We start from the raw sequence: 24,807 nt of genomic DNA on the forward strand, positions 1-24,807 counted from the left end.
CTGGACCAGCGGATTTCTGCTTGCACCTCTCCTGAGGTGTGAGCAGAAATCTGACTAAACTAGTGCCACAATGCTGTTTTCAGGCCTTAGCGAGGGGCAAACAGCATCAGAGCAGGCACTTATGTCGAGGAATGCCACTTCTCTCGTGACTAAACAAATGACTAGTGATGTGTGTCAAATTGAATAGCTACAGGACCTCCTTCCTGGCACTAATCACATCGCTTTGAATTGAATTGCCCCAAGGAAGAACATTCGATTAAAAGCTGCTCAGTATGGGACTATGGCCCAGATTTATCAAGCCTTGGAGAGTGATAAATTGCACGGTGATAAAGTACCAACCAGTCAGCTCCTTACTGTCATTTTTCAAACACAGCCTGTAACATGACCGTTAGGAGCTGGTTGGTTGGTACTTTATCGCAGTACGAGTTATCACTCTCCAAGGCTTGATAAATCTGGCCCTAGATTTGAAGGGAGAATGGGAGTTTGTAATAAGGGATGGAGAAAGGTGTAAGGCACTGGTGCCCAGATTTATCAAGCCTTGGAGAGTGATAAATTGCATGGTGATAAAATGCCAACCAATCAGCTCCTAACTGTAATTTCTCTGACGTCCTAGTGGATGCTGGGAACTCCGTAAGGACCATGGGGAATAGACGGGCTCCGCAGGAGACTGGGCACTCTAAAAGAAAGATTAGGTACTATCTGGTGTGCACTGGCTCCTCCCTCTATGCCCCTCCTCCAGACCTCAGTTAGATTTCTGTGCCCGGCTGAGCTGGATGCACACTAGGGGCTCTCCTGAGCTCCTAGAAAGAAAGTATATGTTAGGTTTTTATTTTTATTTTACAGTGAGACCTGCTGGCAACAGGCTCACTGCAACGAGGGACTAAGGGGAGAAGAAGCGAACCTACCTGCTTGCAGCTAGCCTGGGCTTCTTAGGCTACTGGACACCATTAGCTCCAGAGGGATCGACCGCAGGACCCGTCCTTGGTGTTCGTTCCCGGAGCCGCGCCGCCGTCCCCCTTACAGAGCCAGAAGCATGAAGATGGTCCGGAAAATCGGCGGCAGAAGACTTCAGTCTTCACCAAGGTAGTGCACAGCACTGCAGCTGTGCGCCATTGCTCCTCATACACACTACACACTCCGGTCACTGAGGGTGCAGGGCGCTGGGGGGGGGCACCCTGAGCAGCAATAAAAACACCTTGGCTGGCAAAATAATCACAATATATAGCCCCAGAGGCTATATATGTGATAATTACCCCTGCCAGAATCCATAAAAAAGCGGGAGAAAAGTCAGCGAAAAAGGGGCGGAGCTATCTCCCTCTGCACACTGGCGCCATTTTCTCTTCACAGTGTAGCTGGAAGACAGCTCCCCAGGCTCTCCCCTGTAGTTTTCAGGCTCAAAGGGTTAAAAAGAGAGGGGGGGCACTAAATTTAGGCGCAATATTGTTTATACAAGCAGCTATTGGGGAAAATTCACTCAGTGATAGTGTTTATCCCTACATTATATAGCGCTCTGGTGTGTGCTGGCATACTCTCTCTCTGTCTCCCCAAAGGGCTGTGTGGGGTCCTGTCCTCAGTCAGAGCATTCCCTGTGTGTGTGCGGTGTGTCGGTACGGCTGTGTCGACATGTTTGATGAGGAGGCTTATGTGGAGGCGGAGCAGATGCCGATAAATGCGATGTCGCCCCCTGTGGGCCGACACCAGAGTGGATGGATAGGTGGAAGGTATTAACCGACAGTGTCAACTCCTTACATTAAAGGCTGGATGACGTAACAGCTATGGGACAGCCGGCTTCTCAGCCCGCGCCTGCCCAGGCGTCTCAAAGGCCATCGGGGGCTCAAAAACGCCCGCTCCCTCAGATGGCAGACACAGATGTCGACACGGAGTCTGACTCCAGTGTCGACGAGGTTGAGACATATACACAATCCACTAGGAACATCCGTTACATGATCCCGGCAATAAAAAATGTGTAACACATTTCTGACATTAACCCAAGTACCACTAAAAAAGGGTTTTATGTTTGGGGAGAAAAAGCAGGCAGTGTTTTGTTCCCCCATCTAATGAGTGAATGAAGTGTGAAAAAGCGTGGGTGCCCCTGATAAGAAACTGATAATTTCTAAAGAGTTACTGATGGCGTACCTTTTCCCGCCAGAGGATAAGTTACGCTGGGAGATATCCCCTAGGGTGGATAAGGCGCTCACACGTTTGTCAAAAAAGGTGGCACTGCCGTCTTAGGATACGGCCACTTTGAAGGTACCTGCTGATAAAAAGCAGGAGGCTATCCTGAAGTCTGTATTTACACACTCAGGTACTAGACTGAGACCTGCAGATAGTGCTGCTGCAGCGTGGTCTGTAACCCTGTCAAACAGGGATACTATTTTGCGAACATAAGACGTCGTCTTATATATGAGGGATGCACAGAGGGATATTTTGCCGGCTGGCATCCAGAATTAATGCAATGTCCATTCTGTCAGGAGGGTATTAGAGACCCGACACTGGACAGGTGATGCTGACTTTAAAAGGCACATAAAGCCTTATAAGGGTGAGGAATTGTTTGGGGATGGTCTCTGGGACCTCGTATCCACAGCAACAGCTGGGAAGAAAATTTTTTACCTCAGGTTTCCTCACAGCCTAAGAAAGCACTGTATTATCAGGTACAGTCCTTTCGGCTTCAGAAAAGCAAGCGGGTCAAAGGCGCTTCCTTTCTGCATAGAGACGAGGGAAAAAGCTGCACCAGTCAGCCAGTTCCCAGAATCAAAATTCTTCCCCCGCTTCCTCTGAGTCCACCGCATGACGCGGGGGCTCCACAGGCGTAGCCAGGTACGGTGGGGGGCCGCCTCAAAAATTTCAGCGATCAGTGGGCTAGCTCACAGGTGGATCCCTGGATCCTTCAAGTAGTATCTCAGGGGTACAAGCTGGAATTCGAGGCGTCTCCCCCCAGCCGTTTCCTCAAATCTGCCTTGCCGACAACTCCCTCAGGCAGGGAGGCTGTGCTAGAGGCAATTCACAAGCTGTATTCCCAGCAGGTGATAGTCAAGGTGCCCCTACTTCAACAAGGATGGGGTTACTATTCCACACTGTTTGTGGTACCGAAACCGGACGGTTCGGTGAGACCCATTTTAAATTTGAAGTCCTTGAACACATACATAAAAAAATTCAAGTTCAAGATGGAATCGCTCAGGGCGGTTATTGTAAGCCTGGAGGAGGGGGATTACATGGTATCCCTGGACATCAAGGATGCTTACCTACATGTCCCCATTTACCATCCTCACCAGGAGTACCTCAGATTTGTGGTACAGGATTGCCATTACCAATTCCAAACACTGCCGTTTGGACTGTCCACGGCACCGAGGGTCTTTACCAAGGTAATGGCAGAAATGATGATACTCCTTCGAAAAAAGGGAGTTTTTAATTATCCCGTACTTGGACGATCTCCTTATAAAGGCGAGGTCCATGGAGCAGTTGTTGGTCGGAGTAGCACTATCTCGGGAAGTGCTACAACAGCACGGATGGATTCTATACATTCCAAAGTCACAGCTGGTTCCTACCACACGCCTGCTGTTCTTGGGGATGGTTCTGGACACAGAACAGAAAAAAGTGTTTCTCCCGCAGGAGAAAGCCAAGGAGCTGTCATCTCTAGTCAGAGACCTCCTGAAACCAAAACAGGTATCGGTGCATCACTGCACACGAGTCCTGGGAAAAATGGTAGCTTCTTACGAAGCAAAATTACATTCGGCAGGTTCCATGCAAGAACCTTTTCAGTGGGACCTCTTGGACAAGTGGTCGGAATCGCATCTTCAGATGCATCGGCTGATAACCCTGTCTCCAAGGACCAGGGTATCTCTACTGTGGTGGCTGCAGAGTGCTCATCTTCAAGAGGGCCGCAGATTCGGCATACAGGACTGGGTCCTGGTAACCACGGATGCCAGCCTTCGAGGCTGGGGGGCAGTCACACAGGGAAGAAATTTCCAAGGACTTTGGTCAAGTCAGGAGTCGTCCCTACACATAAATATTCTGGAACTGAGGGCCATTTACAATGCCCTAAGTCTGGCAAGGCCTCTGCTTCAAAACCAGCCGGTACTGATCCAATCAGACAACATCACGGCAGTCGCCCATGTAAACCGACAGGGCGGCACAAGAAGCAGGATGGCAATGGCAGAAGCCACAAGGATTCTCCGATGGGCAGAAAATCACGTCTTAGCACTGTCAGCAGTGTTCATTCCGAGAGTGGACAACTGGGAAGCAGACTTCCTCAGCAGACACGACCGACACCCGGGAGAGTGGGGACTTCATCCAGAAGTCTTCCAACTGTTGGTAAACCGTTGGGAAAGGCCACAGGTGGACATGATGGCGTCCCGCCTAAACAAAAAACTAGATATTGCGCCAGGTCAAGGGACCCTCAGGCAATAGCTGTGGACGGTCTAGTGACACCGTGGGTGTACCAGTCGGTTTATGTATTCCCTCCTCTGCCTCTCATACCAAAGGTACTGAGAATAATAAGAAAACGAGGAGTAAGAACGATACTCGTGGTTCCGGAGGGGCCAAGAAGAGCTTGGTACCCAGAACTTCAAGAAATAATATCAGAGGACCCATGGCCTCTACCGCTCAGACATGATCTGCTACAGCAGGGGCCCTGTCTGTTCCAAGACTTACCGCGGCTGCGTTGGACGGCATGGCGGTTGAATTCCGGATCCTAAAGCAAAAGGGCATTCCGGAGGAAGTCATTCCTACGCTGATAAAAGCCAGGAAAGAAGTAACCGCAAACCATTATCACCGTATTTGGCGAAAATATGTTGCGTGGTGTGAGGCCAGGAAGGCCCCAACAGAGGAATTTCAGCTGGGTTGTTTTCTGCACTTCCTACAGTCAGGAGTGACTATGGGCCTAAATTTGGGTTCCATTAAGGTCCAGATTTCGGCTCTGTCGATTTTCTTCCAGAAAGAACTGGCTTCACTGCCTGGAGTTCAGACATTTGTAAAGGGAGTGCTACATATTCAGCCCCTTTTTTGTGCGTTCTGTGGCACCTTGGGATCTCAACGTGGTGTTGAGTTTCTTAAATTCACATTGGTTTGAGCCACTTAAAACTGTGGATTTGAAATATCTCACGTGGAAAGTGGTCATGTTATTGGCCTTGGCTTCGGCCAGGCGTGTGTCAGAATTGGCGGCTTTGTCATGTAAAAGCCCTTATCTGATTTTCCATATGGATAGGGCAGAATTGAGGACTCGTCCCCAGTTTCTCCCTAAGGTGGTATCAGCTTTTCACTTGAACCAACCTATTGTAGTGCCTGCGGCTACTAGGGACTTGGAAGATTCCAAGTTACTGGACGTAGTCAGGGCCTTTAAAATTTTATATTTCCAGGACGGCTGGAGTCAGGAAAACTGACTCGTTTTTTATCCTGTAGGCACCCAACAAAATAGGTGCTCCTGCTTCTAAGCAGACTATTGCTCGCTGAATTTGTAGCACAATTCAGCTGGAGCATTCTGCGGCTGGATTGCCGCATCCTAAATCAGTAACAGCCCATTCCACGAGGAAAGTGGGCTCCTCTTGGGCGGCTGCCCGAGGGGTCTCGGCTTTACAACTTTGCCGAGCTGCAACTTGGTCAGGGGCAAACACGTTTGCTAAATTCTACAAATTTGATACCCTGGCTGAGGAGGACCTTGAGTTCTCTCATTCGGTGCTGCAGAGTCATCCGCACTCTCCCGCCCGTTTGGGAGCTTTGGTATAATCCCCATGGTCCTTACGGAGTTCCCAGCATCCACTAGGACGTCAGAGAAAATAAGATTTTACTCACCGGTAAATCTATTTCTCGTAGTCCGTAGTGGATGCTGGGCGCCCATCCCAAGTGCGGATTGTCTGCAATACTTGTATATAGTTATTGCCTAACTAAAGGGTTATTGTTGAGCCATCTGTTGAGAGGCTCAGTTATATTTCATACTGTTAACTGGGTATAGTATCACGAGTTATACGGTGTGATTGGTGTGGCTGGTATGAGTCTTACCCGGGATTCAAAATCCTTCCTTATTGTGTCAGCTCTTCCGGGCACAGTATCCTAACTGAGGTCTGGAGGAGGGGCATAGAGGGAGGAGCCAGTGCACACCAGATAGTACCTAATCTTTCTTTTAGAGTGCCCAGTCTCCTGCGGAGCCCGTCTATTCCCCATGGTCCTTACGGAGTTCCCAGCATCCACTACGGACTACGAGAAATAGATTTACCGGTGAGTAAAATCTTATTTTTTCAAACAAATCCTGTAACATGGCAGTTAGGAGCTGGTTGGTTGGTACTTTATCACAGTGCGAGTTATCACTCTCCAAGGTTTGATAAATCTGGGCCTATGAGATAAGTGAGAAGAGTTTGCAGATTGGTATGTGTCGCGTTGTTGAAGCCAAATAGCGTAATAATATCCTGGCAGTAAGAGCCAGCCAGTGGTATGCCTGGTGGTAATCCATCAGTGATCCAATCAAACTAGAAGATCAATCTTGCATCTGCTTTGAAAATGGATTGGGGTGAAGCTCCTTTATAAATTAGTAGGCCAACAAGTAAAAGGTTGGAATAATAAAGGTGACAAATTATGAAACAAATATTAGTAAGATAAGGGCAGGTGCAGAAGGTTCTTAGTTGAAAATGATGAGTTTTTTAAAGTGAGCGATTAATTGTGAAAGGACTGCTAGACTTGAGGTAAGTGTTTATCTGTAAAAAGCTACATAGTAACAAATACATGTGCAGAAATTTTATCAGAATTTAAAATTGGAGTTGTGATTATGCGGAAACTTTTGTTTTCCCTCGCCACAATATACTTCCAGTCTGCAATTACAATAATCCTAATTAAAGATACTGCAGTCAGACACTTTTAGCTTCTATTTATGGGGTGCGTATTTTGGGGATATATTACTTAAGAATTGGGAAACGGCACTGATTATTGGGTGCTAAGTGAATATGATGAATTGCTTTTTAAGTAGACGCTAAAGTGATTTTCATGAGAAGGTAAAACCTAGTTCTGATAATGCCTCCTCTGACAAAGGTCTCAGAGATTGGGTGTTATAGATGGATTTGATAAACTGTGTTAAAAGTAACAGATAAGTGTAGGAGAATTAGTAAGGGGATATCTGCTTTAACTTTGGCAGTAAGGTTTAGAAAGGTTTTCAGGGAACTAAATGATTTACTGTATTAAGCAGAGTGTCAGTTGAAATGTAGCAGTGTAGGTATAAACCATGTGGTTAAGAAGTAGGTTAGTAGAGGGTGGATCACATTTCGCTTTAGGAATTGTATTGTGTAATGCATGATTGTAAGTGAGTAGAAAAATGACAATTGAGAGGGTGAACATGTTTATAATGTGAGCAGTGATCACTGAAGGCAGATCTGGCTGTGATGGAATTGGATATAGGGTATTTGCAGATGCTTCCGCAAACACAGGGGAGGGGGCTGAGAGAGTCTGTGATTTAGTGGTCTATTTGTGAAGCAGTTAATAGTTGAGAAGTTTTCCTTGGCAACCAATCACAATTGAAGAAATCTTTATCAAGTGCATTTTAGAAACTTATGCGTAGTAGCTGATTGGTTGCCATCGGCAAGTTCTCCACTGGCTCTCTACTCCACCCGTTTCACTGCTTCATGGATTTATGACTTTTTTGCATAGTTGGCCTTTTGAGGAGCATGAGATACAGAAAGAATGAAAAAGATACATGATGATGAGTGAGAAAGGGTAACTAGTTCGCAACAGTACAGAGCTCAGTCGGGTTGAGATTCAACGAGTGACTAGCTTCACAAACGGTAAATTAGTCCATTTGAGGAGATCAGAGAGACAACAAAGTCAGAGTGTGGTTTATGTGTAGGGATCTCAAAGTAGAAAAATAAATAATACAAATGATCTGCAGAGTAATCTAGATTAGCAATGGGGGTTTCATAGCCATTCTGATTACCCCCTTTTTAATTTTTAATTGTTTTATTTTTTATGGTACTCACTTATATATGACAGATACTTATATATGACACATTACCCCCATCTCTTTTACATGCGGATTACACTTCTTACAGATGAAAAACTACATTCACGCCACATCATAACCATTCTCTGTCCCGTTCTAACTGTACATGAATCTTCATCCTCTACCACCACCTTGTCTTTTATCTAAGTTCCCTCTCACTTCTCAAAACAATCACTTCCTTGGCATTATCATGTTTACTCTATCCCCTTTTCCATCCAGTTGTCTGCCTCCTCATCCTTATTCTCTTCACAGTATAGCCCTATCACCTTTATTATAGGGGAACTAATAATCCTCCAGAATGCCAAGCAACATGTATCAAATGTCTGCTCAGAAAGCAAATTACAGAACTGTCTGCAACTTCAAGCTCCAAGCCTTCTCCAAGCATAGCGTGACACAGAAGTACATGGAGGAGAAGGACAAATGTACTCCTTCACTTGGGGCAAGGTACCCAAGGGAATGAAGGCATCCAGAAGTTGTGTACCTTGTCCCCATTTTTAAGTAAACTGGCATCTGCGTTTTTTTTGGTCAAGCTTTGATTAAGGGTCAGATACACAGGTTACAGTCCACTTGATTTAAACCAGTGCCATCCATTTTTTTATGTCAATGTTTTATTAACTAACGACGTGGGCCAAAATAAATCTGGATGTAGTGATTTAATACAAATAAATTGCGCTTGTCTGCAGTAGACACCACATTTGTGCCCATGGGCAAGAGACTAACCTGGAATTCCAGCCTCCTAAATAAAATTCAATATTGGTCAATCCATCTGAATTTCAATGGTTCAGAATGCTGCACGATTGTCGGATGTAGAAGCCAACCAAAGTCTTAATCTATGGGCAACTTATGTTACTAAAATTATATTTCTCTGTCAGCAAGGCTTGTGGGACCCTGAACCATGATATTGCACGCTGGGGATGGAGTTTGGCACCTAACAAAACTGTAACTTTAAATCTAAGCTCTTTTCCCCGCAACCCCATAATGCCAGTTTACTTTTAGGTTCCTTGGAGTAAGGGCATTTTTTTCATATGTTTGCTTTATTTGACACCCAGTTTGGCCCTACAGTTCTCTGAATTTGACACCCAGTTTGGCCCCACAGTTCTCTAATCAGGCAGCCTGAGCGTCCCCCCCCCCCAGGTCCAGTGTCCCACAAGCCTTGCTGACAGAGAAAAGAAGATTTTTGGTCTCTTCCCGTGGAATCCTTTTCTCTGAAGCAAGCTGTGGCTTCCTCACGCTCAGTCGTTCTAGGTTTGGGTTCTTGACTGTCTTTTTTTCCTACTGGTTTGTTGGTTGGTTCTAACCGTTTGACTGGGTTACTGCTACTCCTTACCGGACTCTTTTAAACAAGTACTGGCATTATGGGGTTGCGGGGGGGGGGGGGGGAGCTTAGATTTAAAGTTAGTTTTTCTTAGGTGCCAATCTCCATCCTCAGCCTGCAATCTTCATGGTCCAGTGTTGCCCAGCCTGCTTCAGAGAAAGATATTCAATGGTAAGTGACCAAAAATCCTCTTTGCACAGATTCTTATTTATGTTCTGTTACCTAATTTATACAGTTAAAAAATAGCTTTTTAACCATTTACTTGGATAACAGAAATCATAACAGGTTTCTATTATTTTTGGTAAAGATCAACACTTTACATGATTTATCAGTCTGTGTATTTATATAACAATTTTGTTCTGTTTTCCATTGGCCAATACATCCGTTATTTAATGTTCCTCTTTTGCAGGGCGATGTTTGGATTTGCATGGAGCTTATGGATACATCGTTGGACAAATTCTACAAGCACGTGATAGACAAAGGATTAACAATCCCAGAAGACATACTTGGCAAAATAGCAGTTTCTGTAAGTTGTAAGAACACAGTTTTTTTTGTTTTTTTGTTATTTTTTAAATAAAACACTATTTTTATTTTTTTTTAATGCTGTTACTACGGGTGTAGTACTGCTGACCGGCGGTCAGGAGACCGCCGGTCAGCTTACCGACGCCGGGATCCCGGCAGCATACCGACGTCGGGATCCCGGCGGGGAGGGGCGAGTGCAGCAAGCCCCGCTGCGGGCTCGGTGGCTGCGCTCGCCACGCTGTGGGCTCGGTGGCGACCTGCGGTCGCCACGGGTTCTATTCCCACTCTATGGGTGTCGTGGACACCCACGAGTGGAAATAGTCCCTGTTGGTCGGCATGCCGACCATCGGGATAGTAACCCGTCGGGCCGGTGGAGGAGGTCATGTGACTGTCGGTCAGCTGACCGGCGGTCACATGAATACCACCCATTACTACAGGCATGGCACTGTGCCATCTTAAAAAAATAAAAAATAATAAAGAAAAGTATATTACACTACAAAAACTGTTTTTATTGAAAATGTTTAATGCCAGTGGCATGTCTAGTGCTATTGCTTAACTCCTTTTATTTGTGTGTGTGTCTGAAAAGTGCTTTTGGATTCTGTATTCATATTCGTTTATTTATAAGTAATACACTATGTGGTGTATTCAATTTTAGTCAGAACTGCTGTCTTGTGATTTGACCTGTTCAATGGGTCTGACGTTTTTCCGGGAGGTAGGCAATTCCGGCTTGTCAGAAAACGTGTGAATCGGCGGATTAGGTGCGGATCCACATGTTTTATCGGATTTAGCGGCCAATTCCGACAGGTTTTAGCCTTGTTTCCGACAATTCCAATCCGACTTTAAAAGAAAAGTCGGATTGGCATTATCGGTAACGGACAAACCAGTTGGATTTGGCCACTAATTGAATAGTGAACTGTCGGATCCTCTCCGTCGGAGCGGATCCGACAGCAATTGAATACACCCCTATGTAGACAAAAGAGATTGGACACTGACAGCAAATAGATCGAGTTTTTATTGACGTCAGTATTTTGTAGGTCCACCATGTGTAGCGATTACTGCAGACGCCGTTCTTGGCAAATTGTCCACAAGCTCCGGGATAACAGCAGGCGGTATGTTTTCCTATTCCGCCTTAAGTAAAGTGACCAACAGTGACACTGAAGAAGGTCGACTTAGTCTAGAAAACACCCATGGCTCCAATTCATCCCAGCAGTCCTTAATGGGGTTAAGATCTTGGCTCTGAGCTGGCCAGTCCATCCGGGTTACAGAGTTTTCTGTAAATCAGTCCAGTGTCACCCTGGAAACAAGACAGGTGGCATTTTTACCCTGTTAAAAACTTTTGTAGTTTCCGTAGAACTGCCACAATGTAGGGATCACAGAGTTGTCAAGCACATCTCTATACTTCTCAATATTATTCAAGAGTTAATGTGACCATGCATTACAACTAGTGGACCCATTCCAAACCACGGGTGTCCATGTCCAATCACTTAAATCGACATATTGTAATTAGGACTATTGCTTAACATTAACTTGTTTTTATTTTCAATTTCATCTATCTGAGTGTACTTTTATGTTTTAATATGTTACTGTAAAGGTGCATACACACGGAGAGATTTTGGCTATGAGAGATTTTGACTAACTTTTCCCTTGAACTGGCAGTAGGAGATTTTGACTAACTTTACCAGAGATTTTGTCTAACTATGCAAGAGATTTTGGCTATGGGAGATTTTGGCTATGGGAGATTTTGACTATCTCATTTAAATAAGGGGATGAGTGTCATATATAGGACGATTTTACAGGGTGGCTGGTATTTAAATAGCTAAAAGTTAAAAAAATAATTTGCGTGGGGTCCCCCCTCCTATGTAAAACCAGCCTCGGGCTCTTTGAGCCAGTCCTGGTTGTTAAAATACAGAGGGAAAAATGAGTAGGGTTCCCCCATATTTAGACAACCAGCACCGGGCTCTGCGTCCGGTCCTGGTTTAAAAAATACGGGGGACAAAAGACATAGGGGTCCCCCGTACTTTTAAAACCAGCACCGGGCTCCACTAGCCAGGGAGATAATGCCACAGCCGGGGGACACTTTTATATTGGTCCCTGCGGCCGTGCCATTACCCCCCCAACTAGTCACCCCTGGCCGGGGTACACTGGAGGAGTGAGGACCCCTTAAATCAAGGGGTCCCCCCCTCCAGCCACCCAAGGGCCAGGGGTGAAGCCCGAGGCTGTCCCCCCCCCATCCGTGGGCGGTGGATGGGAGGCTGATAGCCTTTCAATAGTAATATTGTTCTTTACAGGTGGCCTACAGGTCCCAGCAAGCCTGCCCCAGCATGCTGGCACTTGGAGAACCACAAGTTCCAGCATGCCCGGACATAAAGGGCCCACTGGCACCTGTACTCCACCTGTAAAGAAAATATTGGAAAAAAACCACGACACGTTCTTTAAAAAATCCTTTATTAAACTGGGTCTTCACCTGGGAGGCGGCGGCCTTTAAGCTCTTTTGCATGGCCGCCGCCTTCCCAGGGCTTCCGGCGTCTTCACCTGGGGGGGCGCCACCTCCCCAGGGCTTCTGGGGTCTTGCTCCGGCGTCTTCACCTGGTGGGCGGCGGCTGCTAAGCTCTTTTGCATAGCCGCCGCCCATCCAGGACTTCCACGGCGTTTACAGTCTTCAGGAGCTCTTCTCCGCTCCTCCTCCGCCGTCGGACTGAAAGCCGCTGCCTCGCGCTGACTTATATAAGTCAGCGGGAGGGGGCGGGCGATGACGCGGCGAGCCGTGATTGGCTCGCGGCGGCCATCTTGAATTTCAAAAATGACGCTGAGGCGCCATTTTTGAAACTGGTACCGCTCCGCTGCCAAACTCTGCAAGATAAAGGTAAATTTCCGCCGCCCGCACCGCCGCCGCCCGCACCACCGCCTCAACCCGCCGCCGCCCACACCGCCACCGCAACCCGCCGCCGCCACAACCCGCCGCCGCCCACACCGCCACCGCAACCCGCCGCCGCCCGCACCACCGCCGCCGGCAACATCGCTATCGCTGGGAAAAATCGCTGGCCTCTAGCGATTTTAACTAACTTTCCCAGCGACATAGCCAAAATTGACTTGCCTGCACTGACTATTTTTCCCAGCGATAGCGACCTAGCGGGGACGCGCATCGCTATCGCTGCCTGTATACACACGGAGCGATCTGCACTAACTTTCTGAGCGATTTTGACTATATAGTCAAAATCGCTCAGTTATATCGCTCCGTGTGTATGCACCTTAAGTCTATCTACATATATTCAGATGTAATAGGAATAATAAGCAGTAAAAAATAGGATTTATTTTACATATTTCAATAAAACCAATCAAAGCCTAATAACTTTGGATTGTTTGAAAGCATTAAAACATGGCTAATCAAGGTTTCTATTACATAGCAATGTTTCACAGTATTAATATAATACAGGTTGAGTCTCCCTTATCCAAAATGCTTGGGACCAGAGGTATTTTGGATATGGGATTTTTCCGTATTTTGGAATAATTGCATACCATAATGAGATATCATGGTGATGGGGCCTAAATCTAAGCACAGAATGCATTTATGTTACATATACTCCTTATACACACAGCCTGAAGGTAATTTTAGCCAATATTTTTTTATAACTTTGTGCATTAAAGAAAGTGTGTCTACATTGACACAATTCATTTATGTTTCATATACACCTTATATACACAGCCTGAAGGTCATTTAATACAATATTTTTTATAACTTTGTGTATTAAACAAAGTTTGTGTACATTGAGCCATCAAAAAACAAAGGTTTCACAATCTCACTCTCGCTCAAAAAAGTCCGTATTTCGGAATATTCCGTATTTTGGAATATTTGGATATGGGATACTCAACCTGTAAGCAGGATTATTATTTTTTTCCATTAAAACATTAATGCAAAAAACTGGTTTAAACCCAAAAAACACCTTTAAAAAAAACAACAAAAAAAACACCAGTTTTTATTTCCCCCCAACCCTGAATAATATATTCAGTAGTTAAACTTACAGGGTGGTTGAAGATATTTCATGCTTAAGCAACTAAGAAAGTATAGGGGCGAGGATTTCTGTAGATGCTTGGTGCACACGATGATGCTTTTGTGTAAACCTGTGCTGCGTTCCTTCAGTTTCTGGCACATCCGTAACCTCCAGCCATGGCTCAATAACATAACCTTTTTAGATGAGGTATAATGCAGTGTCTGAGGTTTGTTTTCTGCTCTTCCTTCCAGATTGTTAGAGCGTTAGAACATCTACATAGTAAACTCTCGGTCATCCATAGAGGTAAGTTCTATGGTCATTTCTGCCTATGCGTGCTGTATCTGGCTGCTTACAGATGTAACCGCATATGTTCGTGCAGCGGATAGCGGGGGGTCATTCCGAGTTGATCGCTCGCTAGCAGTTTTTAGCAGCCATGCAAACGCTATGCCGCCGCCCACTGGGAGTGTATTTTAGCTTAGCAGAAGTGCGAACGAAGGGATTGCAAAGCGGCTACAAAATAATTTTGTGCAGTTTCAGAGTAGCTTCAAACCTACTCAGCGCTTGCGATCACTTCAGACCATTCGGTTCCTGATTTGACGCCACAAACCTGCCCAGCCACGCCTGCGTTTTTCCTGGCACGCCTGCGTTTTTTCCAAACACTCCCTGAAAACGGTCAGTTGATACCCAGAAACGCCCTCTTCCTGTCAGTCACTCTGCGGCAGCCAGTGCGACTGAAATGCATCGCTAGACCCTGTGTAAAACTACATAGTTCGTTGTAGTAGTGCGCCGCATGCGCAGAAGTGAAGGTTTTTTGCCTCATTGCTGCACAGCGAACATCTCGGAATGACCACCAGCAGCAAAACCGCAATGTGTACACATCATGGTATACCGCAGTCCCCTGCAGCCACCGGCTCTCCCATAGAAGTTAATGGCTAGCGGGAGTATGTGTACGCACGCAGCCTGTGATGCTGCATTTCGCCTGCTATGTTACATATGCAACACAGCAAGGCTATATGCTGTCACATCTGTACAATGGATTATGCTGGGTTGTTCTTTACAAAGTGTTTTCAGCTGTAATCTGTCTGAGCAGTCGTTTCTCTTAAACATTTGAATTCTTGCTGTATAAATGTCAGTGCCTTTTTTATCCAAAGATCTAGTTTCTAGTCGCTCTGTTTCACCCTTTTTGTGTCTGTTCTCTTAATTCCTAGACGTGAAACCCTCCAATGTTCTCATCAACAAGCAGGGCCAGGTGAAGATGTGCGATTTTGGAATCAGCGGATATTTAGTTGACTCTGTAGCCAAAACAATGGATGCCGGTTGCAAACCATACATGGCTGTGAGTGTGCAGTGCTGCATTTGTCCGTATTGTTCTTATACTAATTTCCTTTGGAAATCAGCTTGCTGATCACTACAGTTTAGCTACTTTGCAATGTGCAACATGAGTTTGATACCCTGATGTTTGTTTTGTTTTTTTCCCTGCAGCCTGAGAGAATAAACCCGGAACTGAATCAAAAAGGATACAGTGTGAAATCTGACATTTGGAGCCTTGGAATTACTATGGTGCATATGTTTTTCTCATAAATCGTGCCTATGATAGGGAAGATCCCTATGCCTCCCTGCACTCTTCCCTACTTATTGCCGTGCTGCCGATCACTGCTGATCAGTCAGCACGGAAGGATTTCCCCCCTCCAGCGGCTGCAGACGATGGCAGCCGTGGGGAGTGTAAATTATCCCTCCCAAGCCACCTCCAGACCCCCCCACCCCCGTATACCTGGAGGATGTCCCGGCTTTTCAAAATGAAAGCCACGATGTTCCCGATCGATGTTTGGAAAAATATTATTTAAAAAATCGTGTTCTTCACCTAATTCACTCATAAAAAGCCCCGCCAATTTCGGAGCGGTTTTTGGCGAAATAAATCGTCAGTTAAGTGGTTAATAACCCTTTATGTGCACCATGAAATTAGTTCCTTCATGAAGTGCCTGGTGCAGAGTTGTGTACGGTCTGCCCTTCCCTATTTGTACACTTGGTTTGCCGCTTGTCATCACTAGGGTGCACTCGAACCCACATCCTCAATATATACTACATAGAGTGCTCTTGGCTATGCAGCATGCGCAGTGCAAAACTCCTGAGTTACAGTTCTATCATCTGGTAGCTTCTACCTTCTTCTCATCCAGTCTGTCTAGTTAAGTTTGTGTAAAAAAACAAAATAAAGAGTTTGGGTGGCCCCAGATGCATATAGCCTTATGGAAACGTTTAATGAACATGTATCTAAATAATGGACATACAGTTGCAACAACAAGTATGTGGACCCTTTGGAATTTCCTGGATTTGTGCATAAAGTGGTCATAAAGTGTGTTCTGATCTTCATCTAAGTCACAACAATAGACAAACAGTCTGCTGAAACTAATACCACACAAATAATTATATGTTCTCATGTTTTTATTGAACACACCATGTAAACATTCACAGTGCAGAGTGGACAAAGTATGTGAACTCCTAGGCTAATGACTTCTCCAAGAGCTAATTTGAGTCAGGAGTCAGCCAACCTGGAGTCCAATCAATGAGACGAGATTGGAGGTGTTGGTTAAAGCTGCCTTGCCCTATAAAAAACACACACCAGTTTTGAGTTTGCAGTTCTCCAGAAGCATTGCCTGATGTGAACCATGCCTCACAGAAAAGAGTTCTCAAGACCTACGATTAAGAATTGATGACTTGCATAAAGCTGGAAAGGGTTACAAAAGTATCTCTAAAATCCTTGATGTTCATCAGTCCATGGTAAGACAAATTGTCTATAAATGGAGAACGTTCAGCACTGTTGCTACTGTCCCTAGGAGTGGGCGTCCTGTAAAGATGACTGCAAGAGCACAGCGCAGAATGCTCAATGAGGTGAAGAAGAATCCTAGTGTCAGCTAAAGACTTACAGAAATCTCTGGCACATGCTAACATCTCTGACGAATCTACCATACACCAAACAAGAATGGAGTTCATGAGATGATACCACGGAGGAAGCCACTGCTGTCCAAAACAAACATTGCTGCACGTTTGAAGTTTGCAAAAGAGCACCTGAATGTTCCACAGCACTACTGGCAAAATATTCTGTTAGCAGATGAAACCAAAGTTGAGTTGTTTGGAAGGAACACACAACACTATGTGTGGAGAAAAAAAGGCACGGCACAGCAACATCAAAACCTTATCCCAACTGTGAAGTATGGTGGAGGGGGCATCTTGGTTTGGGGCTGCTTTGCTGCCTCAGGGACTGGACAGATTGCTATCATCGACGGAAAAATGAATTCCCAAGACATTTTGTAGGAGAACTTAAGGCCATCTGTCCACCAATTGAAGCTCAGCAGAAGTTGGGTGATGCAACAGGACAATGACCCAAAGCACAGAAGTAGATCAACAACAGAATGACTTCAACAGAAGAAAATTCGCCTTCTGGAGTGGCCCAGTCAGAGTCCTGACCTCAACCCGATTGAGATGCTGTGGCATGACCTCAAGACAGCGATTCACACCAGAAAACCCAAGAATATTGCTGAACTGAAAAAGTTTTGTAAAGAGAAATGGTCCAAAATTCCCCCTGACCGTTGTGCAGGTCTGATTTGCAACTATAGTAATCGTTTGGTTGAGGTTATTGCTGCCAAATGAGGGTCAATCAGCTATTAAATTCAAGGGTTCACATACTTTGTCCACCCTGCACTGTGAATGTTTATATGGTGTGTTCAATAAAAACATGAGAACATATAATTGTTTGTGTGGTATTAGTTTCAGCAGACTGTGTTTGTCTATTGTTATGACTTAGATGAAGATCAGAACACATTTTATGACCAATTTATGCACAAATCCAGGAAATTCCAAAGGGTTCACCTACTTTTTCTTGCAACTGTATTTACTGTGATTTAGGTACTAGATAAATAAGTACAATCTTATTTGTTATGAGCAACATATCCACTATAAACCCTTACTTTAGTAAATATACCCCTAAAGGCCCGTACACACTGGTCGATATATCGGCCGTTCTCTTGAACGGCCGATATATCGCGGGACATTCGGCCAGTGTGTACGGCCGATACGTCTGTGAACTCCGTCGTTCACAGACGTATCGCGTCGGCCCCGCAGCACAGCCGACGGGCCAATATATCTACCGATATATTGGCTCATCGCTGTGTGTGTACGGGCGGTCGGCCGACCGCCCGTACACATGCTGCGGCAGCCGGCGGTGTCAGTCCTCGACGGATCGGGCAGTGTGTATGCTGAACACACTGCTCGATCCGTTCATAGATATATCTGCAGATCAATTGATCTGCAGATATATCTATTAGTGTGTACCCACCTTAAGAGTTAATTATATCTTTGGAGATGTTACTGATGGTTGTTACAATGTTCCTTGGCTATTAATCTAAGTTGGTGAGCTGTTTTTATAAGACTTCTTATTTTTTTCACCAAGTGTGCATCTGTCCTTAATGTTTTACCATGAGGGATCATACCCACTGTTATTTTGAAAAGTTTTTTTTGTTTTTTTACACGTGTGTTTTTCAAATGCTTCTGACACTAGATAACATTGCCTCTAATATTGCTATAACCAGTGGCGTATTTCTTGCTTTACACGTTGTAGCATTACTAATAATGGTGCTGTAAGCTTAGAACGAGTGCGAAGGTGCAGGGGGGAAAGGAAGTGAATGTACATAGAGCTTGTTGGTACTAGAAAATTAAAATACCCATCTGAATGAGGCCTCAGGCTACACATCAGGGCAGATCACCCCCGTTACCTTCTCTTTATCAATCACTGGAAAGCACAGCGCTATGTAGCGGCTGGTGCAGAGTTCAATGAATGTACACCTATTTCTTGGGCATACAAATATGGATAATGCAGAGTCCTATGTATTTCAGTCACATCTTCACTTCTGGCCGAAGAAGAGCTGGGTTGTAATGGGGCAATCTCAAAGTTTAGTGAGTGTGTTCACACAAATGTTGGCTATGCAGATCTGGGAGTAAGCGAAACCTTTGCCTGTTTGGGGACCTTCTGCAACTAGAATAGCATATCCTCCAAATGTACCTTTTTAGCAGGTACAGTACCTTTTTTTTAATGGTCTGTACCGATTTTCGGCTCTCCAAACTTCCATTGAAAGTATTATAGGAAAAGCCCTTTACCTGTAGCCACGCCCCCTTTCCTAATGTGTAATTTTATGTGTAAAATGTTGGAGGCTATGGAATAGGGCAGATGCAAGTGCACGCTGATGATGATGATAACTTGCAGCAAACCATGCGCACACACTGATATAGTAACATCTCAATGTGAGTACAGCTCAGCATATGGGTGAGTTTATGCATTTATTTTCATGCATGCTTCTTACGATAGATGTACGCATAGTTTGCTACCGGAGCATGACGCCTGTTGAGCTTTCTTTAGCAGATGTGTTTTTGCACTAATGAGATCTTCATTAGTAATATATATATATATATATATATATATATATATATAATGTGTGTGTGTGTATATATATATATATATATATATATATATATATATATATATATATATATATCTCTGCATTGTTTAAGAAGCGAGTATCCCTTCAACAATTAAGAGGACACATTTACAGCTTCACACCACATGGTGGCAGTAGATTCATGCGCTTTTCCATTTTTGTTAGAAAAAGATTTTCAGTCATACGTTGTGATTGTTTTCTGTATTTCTCACTTTTTCCACTCGGTTTATGTTCAAGTATAGATTTGACAAAGTAGGAAATGTGACAGACCTTCTTTTATTGCTGTGATTGTGCCAAAATTCTCCTTAGTGCATTTATTCTGCCTGTTGTTGTGTGGACCAGTGATAACCAACTGATGGACTCCTTCAATCCCTTATGCCCTTAGATTGAGCTTGCCATTCTGCGCTTTCCATACGACTCATGGGGTACCCCTTTCCAGCAACTGAAACAAGTAGTGGAAGAGCCCTCTCCACAGTTGCCCGCGGATAAGTTTTCTGCTGATTTTGTTGATTTTACCTCAAAGTGGTAAGTGACCTCAAACATATTTTTAGCTATCTATATACTAGTAGGTGCTCAACAACTGGCCACATTTCATTCTAAGGGGCTGATTCAATTTTGGCGCAAGCCACTTGTTGGCTGTTTGAAGGAATGGGCGTCTATCGAAGCTGTTCAATTATTTCTATCATAGACACCCATTAGCCACCAGCAGTCAGTGTTTTTCTCCTAGCCTCAGGAGGTGCGAGAAAGAAGTCTGTAGTTTGGGCGCCGAAAGCCGGACTTTGGATGCAGATTCAAGCGCTTTAGATGGTTTTTGCCGCTTTGCGCATCTAAACCCCAGAACTGTTGAGTGCCTTAACTGCTAATGAGCATCTGATCAGAGTAACAACTGAATAGCTCCAGTAGATGCCCACTGCTATAGATGCCTAGTAAGGGGGCACAGGGCAAAATTGAATGAGCCCCAATGAACTTTTCTTTGTGGCATGTTAACTTTAGACCTTTTAGCCACTTTAGTCGTTGGTAAGTTTATACTCTACAGTCTTTACAGCTTAGTATTAATACTGCAAGCACATAGTAGAGAAACACATATAATTATTAATGCTGCAGATATGAGCAATTTGTTTACAACTTGGTATGACCAGAAAAGTAATTCTGGCGTAGATTTCCCCTAAGGTTTCAGGAATCCCATAAGCCTTGTAACAGCTCACATTTTACTGGTTGTGTCTGATGCAACCGGTCTTGCTATTGTCTGTCTGGAAAGTTTCCCCAAGATCACTTGGGCGGAAGCAATCACAGGAAACCTCCAGACTAAAGGATGGCAACCAGCGAGAAAAGACAAGGCTATGCTGTAACGGATGTCTGACACTGACCCTTGCTGCTATCCAGCTGCTGATCCTGGTCTCTGTCATGGATGCGTTTAGTCAGTTGCATGGAGATCTTGTGTTTTTTTTCCATTTGTTTTGGAAGCACTTTGTACAAGTAAATAGGTGCAAACAAAACATACTCTTTGCCAAATTAATTTCACATTTAAAAGATGCAATACTGTAAATGGTGAATGTGAGGATTCTGTGACCATAGAAATGCATTGCTTTTATTATTATTTTTTTAAGTTGTATATTTAGCAGCTAATTTAATGAGGTTTGTTGTGGCGCCAAACATATTTGCCAGTAACTGTAGTCATTACAACTCTGATTTTCCTGCGCTCCTCCATTGTTGCAAGGCAAATCAAGTTTCTCCACATTTCAGATAAATTGTATTGTATACTGCCTCTCAAGTGGATGTTATGCATCTGTGACATCCTATTCTAATCCAGCTGTTAATGTTATTGTATTGCCACACTGCTTTTCTCTAGATCAGGGGTGTCAAACACAAGGCCCGCGGGCCAAATCCGGCCCGCCAGACCTCGTCTGATGGCCCGCGGACTCACATTTCAAACATGGGTGGGACGCGCTTCGCTGCAGCCAATCCCTAGCCTGCCAGATTGATTGATGGCTCTGTGGCCCGGCTGCAAACTTTAAAAATAGGAGGTGGAGCCTTGCCAGTGCGGACTTGATGGCGCAGCTCTCCTCGATTTGGTGAGTTGTGCTTCGGACAGTGGATAACCTGCGGCTGGAGGAGGGTGTTGGGGTCTGAGAGCTGCCAGTGTTCCGCAGCCGGGGATCGGGGCTGGGTACTCCGTGATCCCGCGGCCAGCTCCGGGTGGTGATGCTGCTTTAGCTCTGAGCTGTTACAATCAGCGGTGACAGGGGGGCTGACTGTTCCCGCGGTGGGGGCTGGTTCAGGTCCCCGAGCTTCCGGCATTACAATGAGTCTCACTGACTCATTTAATGCCGCCACCAACGCTGCGCCTGTCTGCCCACCACCAGTGCCCCGGAGCCCTGTGCATTAAGACAGTCACTGCACAGTCAGTGACTCGGGTCCCGACTCCCGGCCGGAGGGGGAGAAGGAGATGCTCTGCTTTCAGCTCCTCCACCATAGACTCAAATGCTGCATGTGCCCGACTTGTTTAACTATTCCAAGTCCCTCTCTCTATTGCTGTTCACACGGACACCTGGCTGTTACACCCCGGTCCTGATTGTCACCAGCGCCAAAAGTTCATGGGAGGGATGCATAGAGTCACTGGCAGCCATCTCCATGCACAGTGACAGCCCCTGATTGTAAGCACTACTGATGCCAGGCAGGAAAATGCAATACTATTGTTGTACAAGTGGAAAGTGCTGCTCCTCCTCTCTCTCGCTCCTCTGCCCCCCCTCTCTCTCCATGTATCCCCCTCTATGCATCTCCTTCCTCTCTGTCTCCCCCCACTCTCCGTCTCTCCTCCTTTCTCGCTCTCTGTCTGTCTCCCCCCTTTCTCTCTCCGTCTCTCCCCCCTCTCTATCCCTATCTCCTCACTATCCATTTCCCCTCTCTGTCTCCCCCTCTCTCTGCTCCTCTCTCCGTCTCTCCCCCCTCTGCGTCTCCCCCCTCGCGCTCTCTCTCTGCGTCTCCCCCTTTCAGAGCTAGTTATTACTTACATTATTACAAAAAACAGTAATAATTGAATGCAGTGACATTAATTTATGATAATAAAGAGTGGACACATAGACCTACAGATACAACCGGCCCTTTGATGGGGACCAAACTGCTGATGCGGCCCCCGATGAATTTGAGTTTGACACCCCTGCTCTAGATGGTTGCACAGGTAGTACTTTGTTGTAGTCTAGTGGCTTGCCATGCTGATTATCTTTAGCAATACATTTAAGTGATACCCAGTGTCAGACTGGGGCATGAAGTGGTTGAGGCCCATGTTTAGGGGTGTGGCTATTCAGAGAGGGCGTGGCCAGCTGCCTGGAGAACCAGTAGAGCTGGCATGTCCAAACTGCGTCCCTCCAGCTGTTGTGAAACTACATATTCCAGCATGCCCTGACACAGTTTTGCTGTCAGAGAATGCTAAAGCTGTGTCAGGGCATGCTGGGATGTGTAGTTTCTCAGCAACTGGAGGGCGGCAGTTTGGACATGCCTGCATTAGAGAATGCATGGTCTGGGCCCCTTAATAAATATGTGTTGTAAATATTGCTAGTCCATGCATGATAATGTACCAGATTAATAACAGCAAAGCACTGTATAAGTTAACATACAGTATATGTAATATATAGTAATGTACAGATGTGTCTACTTACATCTTTGCTTTTTTACAAATTTGGCACAACATGCAAAACACGGCTAAGCTGTTTTTCACGAGTAGCGAGTGGATGAATTTTAAAATTTTTGTTCGCCATAATAGAATATGTATAAAGTAACATATTAAAGAATCAAATCAAGAAAAATCGCAAGGCATGGCTAAAACTCTGAGTCTATGGCATGCAAAACTGTGCCATACATGGCGGGATATAGCAAAGATGTATGTGGACACATCTGTATGTGTAATGCACAGTCTGGACCCTGATCCCTAGAGGAGGAGGTGGGACCGCAGGGAGTGGGGCCCACTGGGGGTTTCCCCTCTGTTCCCTGGTGGGCGGTCCAAGCCTTGGAGATGGAAATACCCAGCTTCACAGCCCTAATTGCCTTGAAGAGCTTGATTTTTATATTCAAATAATAGTGGTGAAATGCCAATTTCTCTGACGTCCTAGTGGATGCTGGGAACTCCGAAAGGACCATGGGGAATAGCTGCTCCGCAGGAGACTGGGCACAACTAAAGAAAGCTTTTAGGTCACCTGGTGTGCACTGGCTCCTCCCACTATGACCCTCCTCCAAGCCTCAGTTAGATTTTGTGCCCGGCCGAGGTTGGATGCACACTAGGGGCTCTCCTGAGCTTCTAAAAAGAAAGTATATAATTAGGTTTTTTATTTTACAGTGAGACCTGCTGGCAACAGGCTCACTGCAGCGAGGGACTAAGGGGAGAAGAAGCGAACCTACCTGCTTGCAGCTAGCTTGGGCTTCTTAGGCTACTGGACACCATTAGCTCCAGAGGGATCGACCGCATGGAACTGGCCTTGGTGTTCGGTCCCGGAGCCGCGCCGCCGTCCCCCTTACAGAGCCAGAAGCAAGAAGAGGTCCGGAAAATCGGCGGCAGAAGACTTCAGTCTTCACCAAGGTAGCGCACAGCACTGCAGCTGTGCGCCATTGCTCCTGATACACACTTCACACTCCGGTCACTGAGGGTGCAGGGCGCCTAGGGGGGGGCGCCCTGAGCAGCAATAAAAAACCCTTGGCTGGCAAAAATACCACAATATATAGCCCCAGAGGCTATATATGTGATAATTACCCCTGCCAGAATCCATAAAAAAGCGGGAGAATAGTCCGCGGAAAAGGGGCGGAGCTATCTCCTTCAGCACACTGGCGCCATTTCTCCCTCACAGCTCCGCTGGAAGGAAGCTCCCTGGCTCTCCCCTGCAGTCTACACTACAGAAAAGGGTAAAAAAGAGAGGGGGGGCACTAAATTTAGGCGCAGTATATATAACAGCAGCTATAGGGGACATAATTCAGTTAGTCCCTGCATTATATAGCGCTCTGGTGTGTGCTGGCATACTCTCACTCTGTCTCCCCAAAGGGCTTTGTGGGTCCTGTCCTCTGTTAGAGCATTCCCTGTGTGTGTGCGGTGTGTCGGTACGGCTGTGTCGACATGTTTGATGAGGATAATGATGTGGAGGCGGAGCAGATGCCTATAGAAGGGATGTCACCCCCTGCGGGGCAGACACCTGAGTGGATGGACTTATGGAAGGAATTGCGTGCACGGGTCGACTCCTTACACAAAAAATTTGACGACATGCCAAATGGGGGACAGCTGGCTTCTCAGCTCGTGCCTGTCCAGGCGTCTCAAAGGCCATCGGGGGCTCTAAAACGCCCGCTACCTCAGATGGCAGACGCGGATGTCGACACGGATACTGACACCAGTGTCGACGACGATGAGTCTAGTCTAATGTTCACTAAGGCCATTCGTTGCATGATTGAAGCAATGAAAGAGGTGTTACAAATTTCTGATATAAACCACTAAAAAGGGTATTATGTTTGGGGAGAAAAAACTACCCGTAGTTTTTTCCCCAT

The 24,807-nt window shown here is 45.6% G+C and overlaps 1 protein-coding gene across 1 annotated transcript in view; it reads left to right on the top strand.

Annotated features, from left to right (window-relative positions):
* The window catches only part of MAP2K6 (mitogen-activated protein kinase kinase 6), a 126,872-nt gene that overhangs the window by 86,855 nt on the left and 15,210 nt on the right, over window positions 1-24,807 (top strand). The window contains exons 6-10 of the mRNA XM_063961137.1: window positions 9,700-9,816; window positions 14,053-14,104; window positions 15,010-15,137; window positions 15,284-15,361; window positions 19,673-19,812. Coding sequence (XP_063817207.1) covers window positions 9,700-9,816; window positions 14,053-14,104; window positions 15,010-15,137; window positions 15,284-15,361; window positions 19,673-19,812 — 515 coding nt within the window. The remainder of the gene's footprint in view (window positions 1-9,699; window positions 9,817-14,052; window positions 14,105-15,009; window positions 15,138-15,283; window positions 15,362-19,672; window positions 19,813-24,807) is intronic.

The sequence above is a fragment of the Pseudophryne corroboree genome, chromosome 3 (assembly GCF_028390025.1).
Source record: "Pseudophryne corroboree isolate aPseCor3 chromosome 3, aPseCor3.hap2, whole genome shotgun sequence".
Lineage (NCBI taxonomy): Eukaryota > Metazoa > Chordata > Amphibia > Anura > Myobatrachidae > Pseudophryne > Pseudophryne corroboree.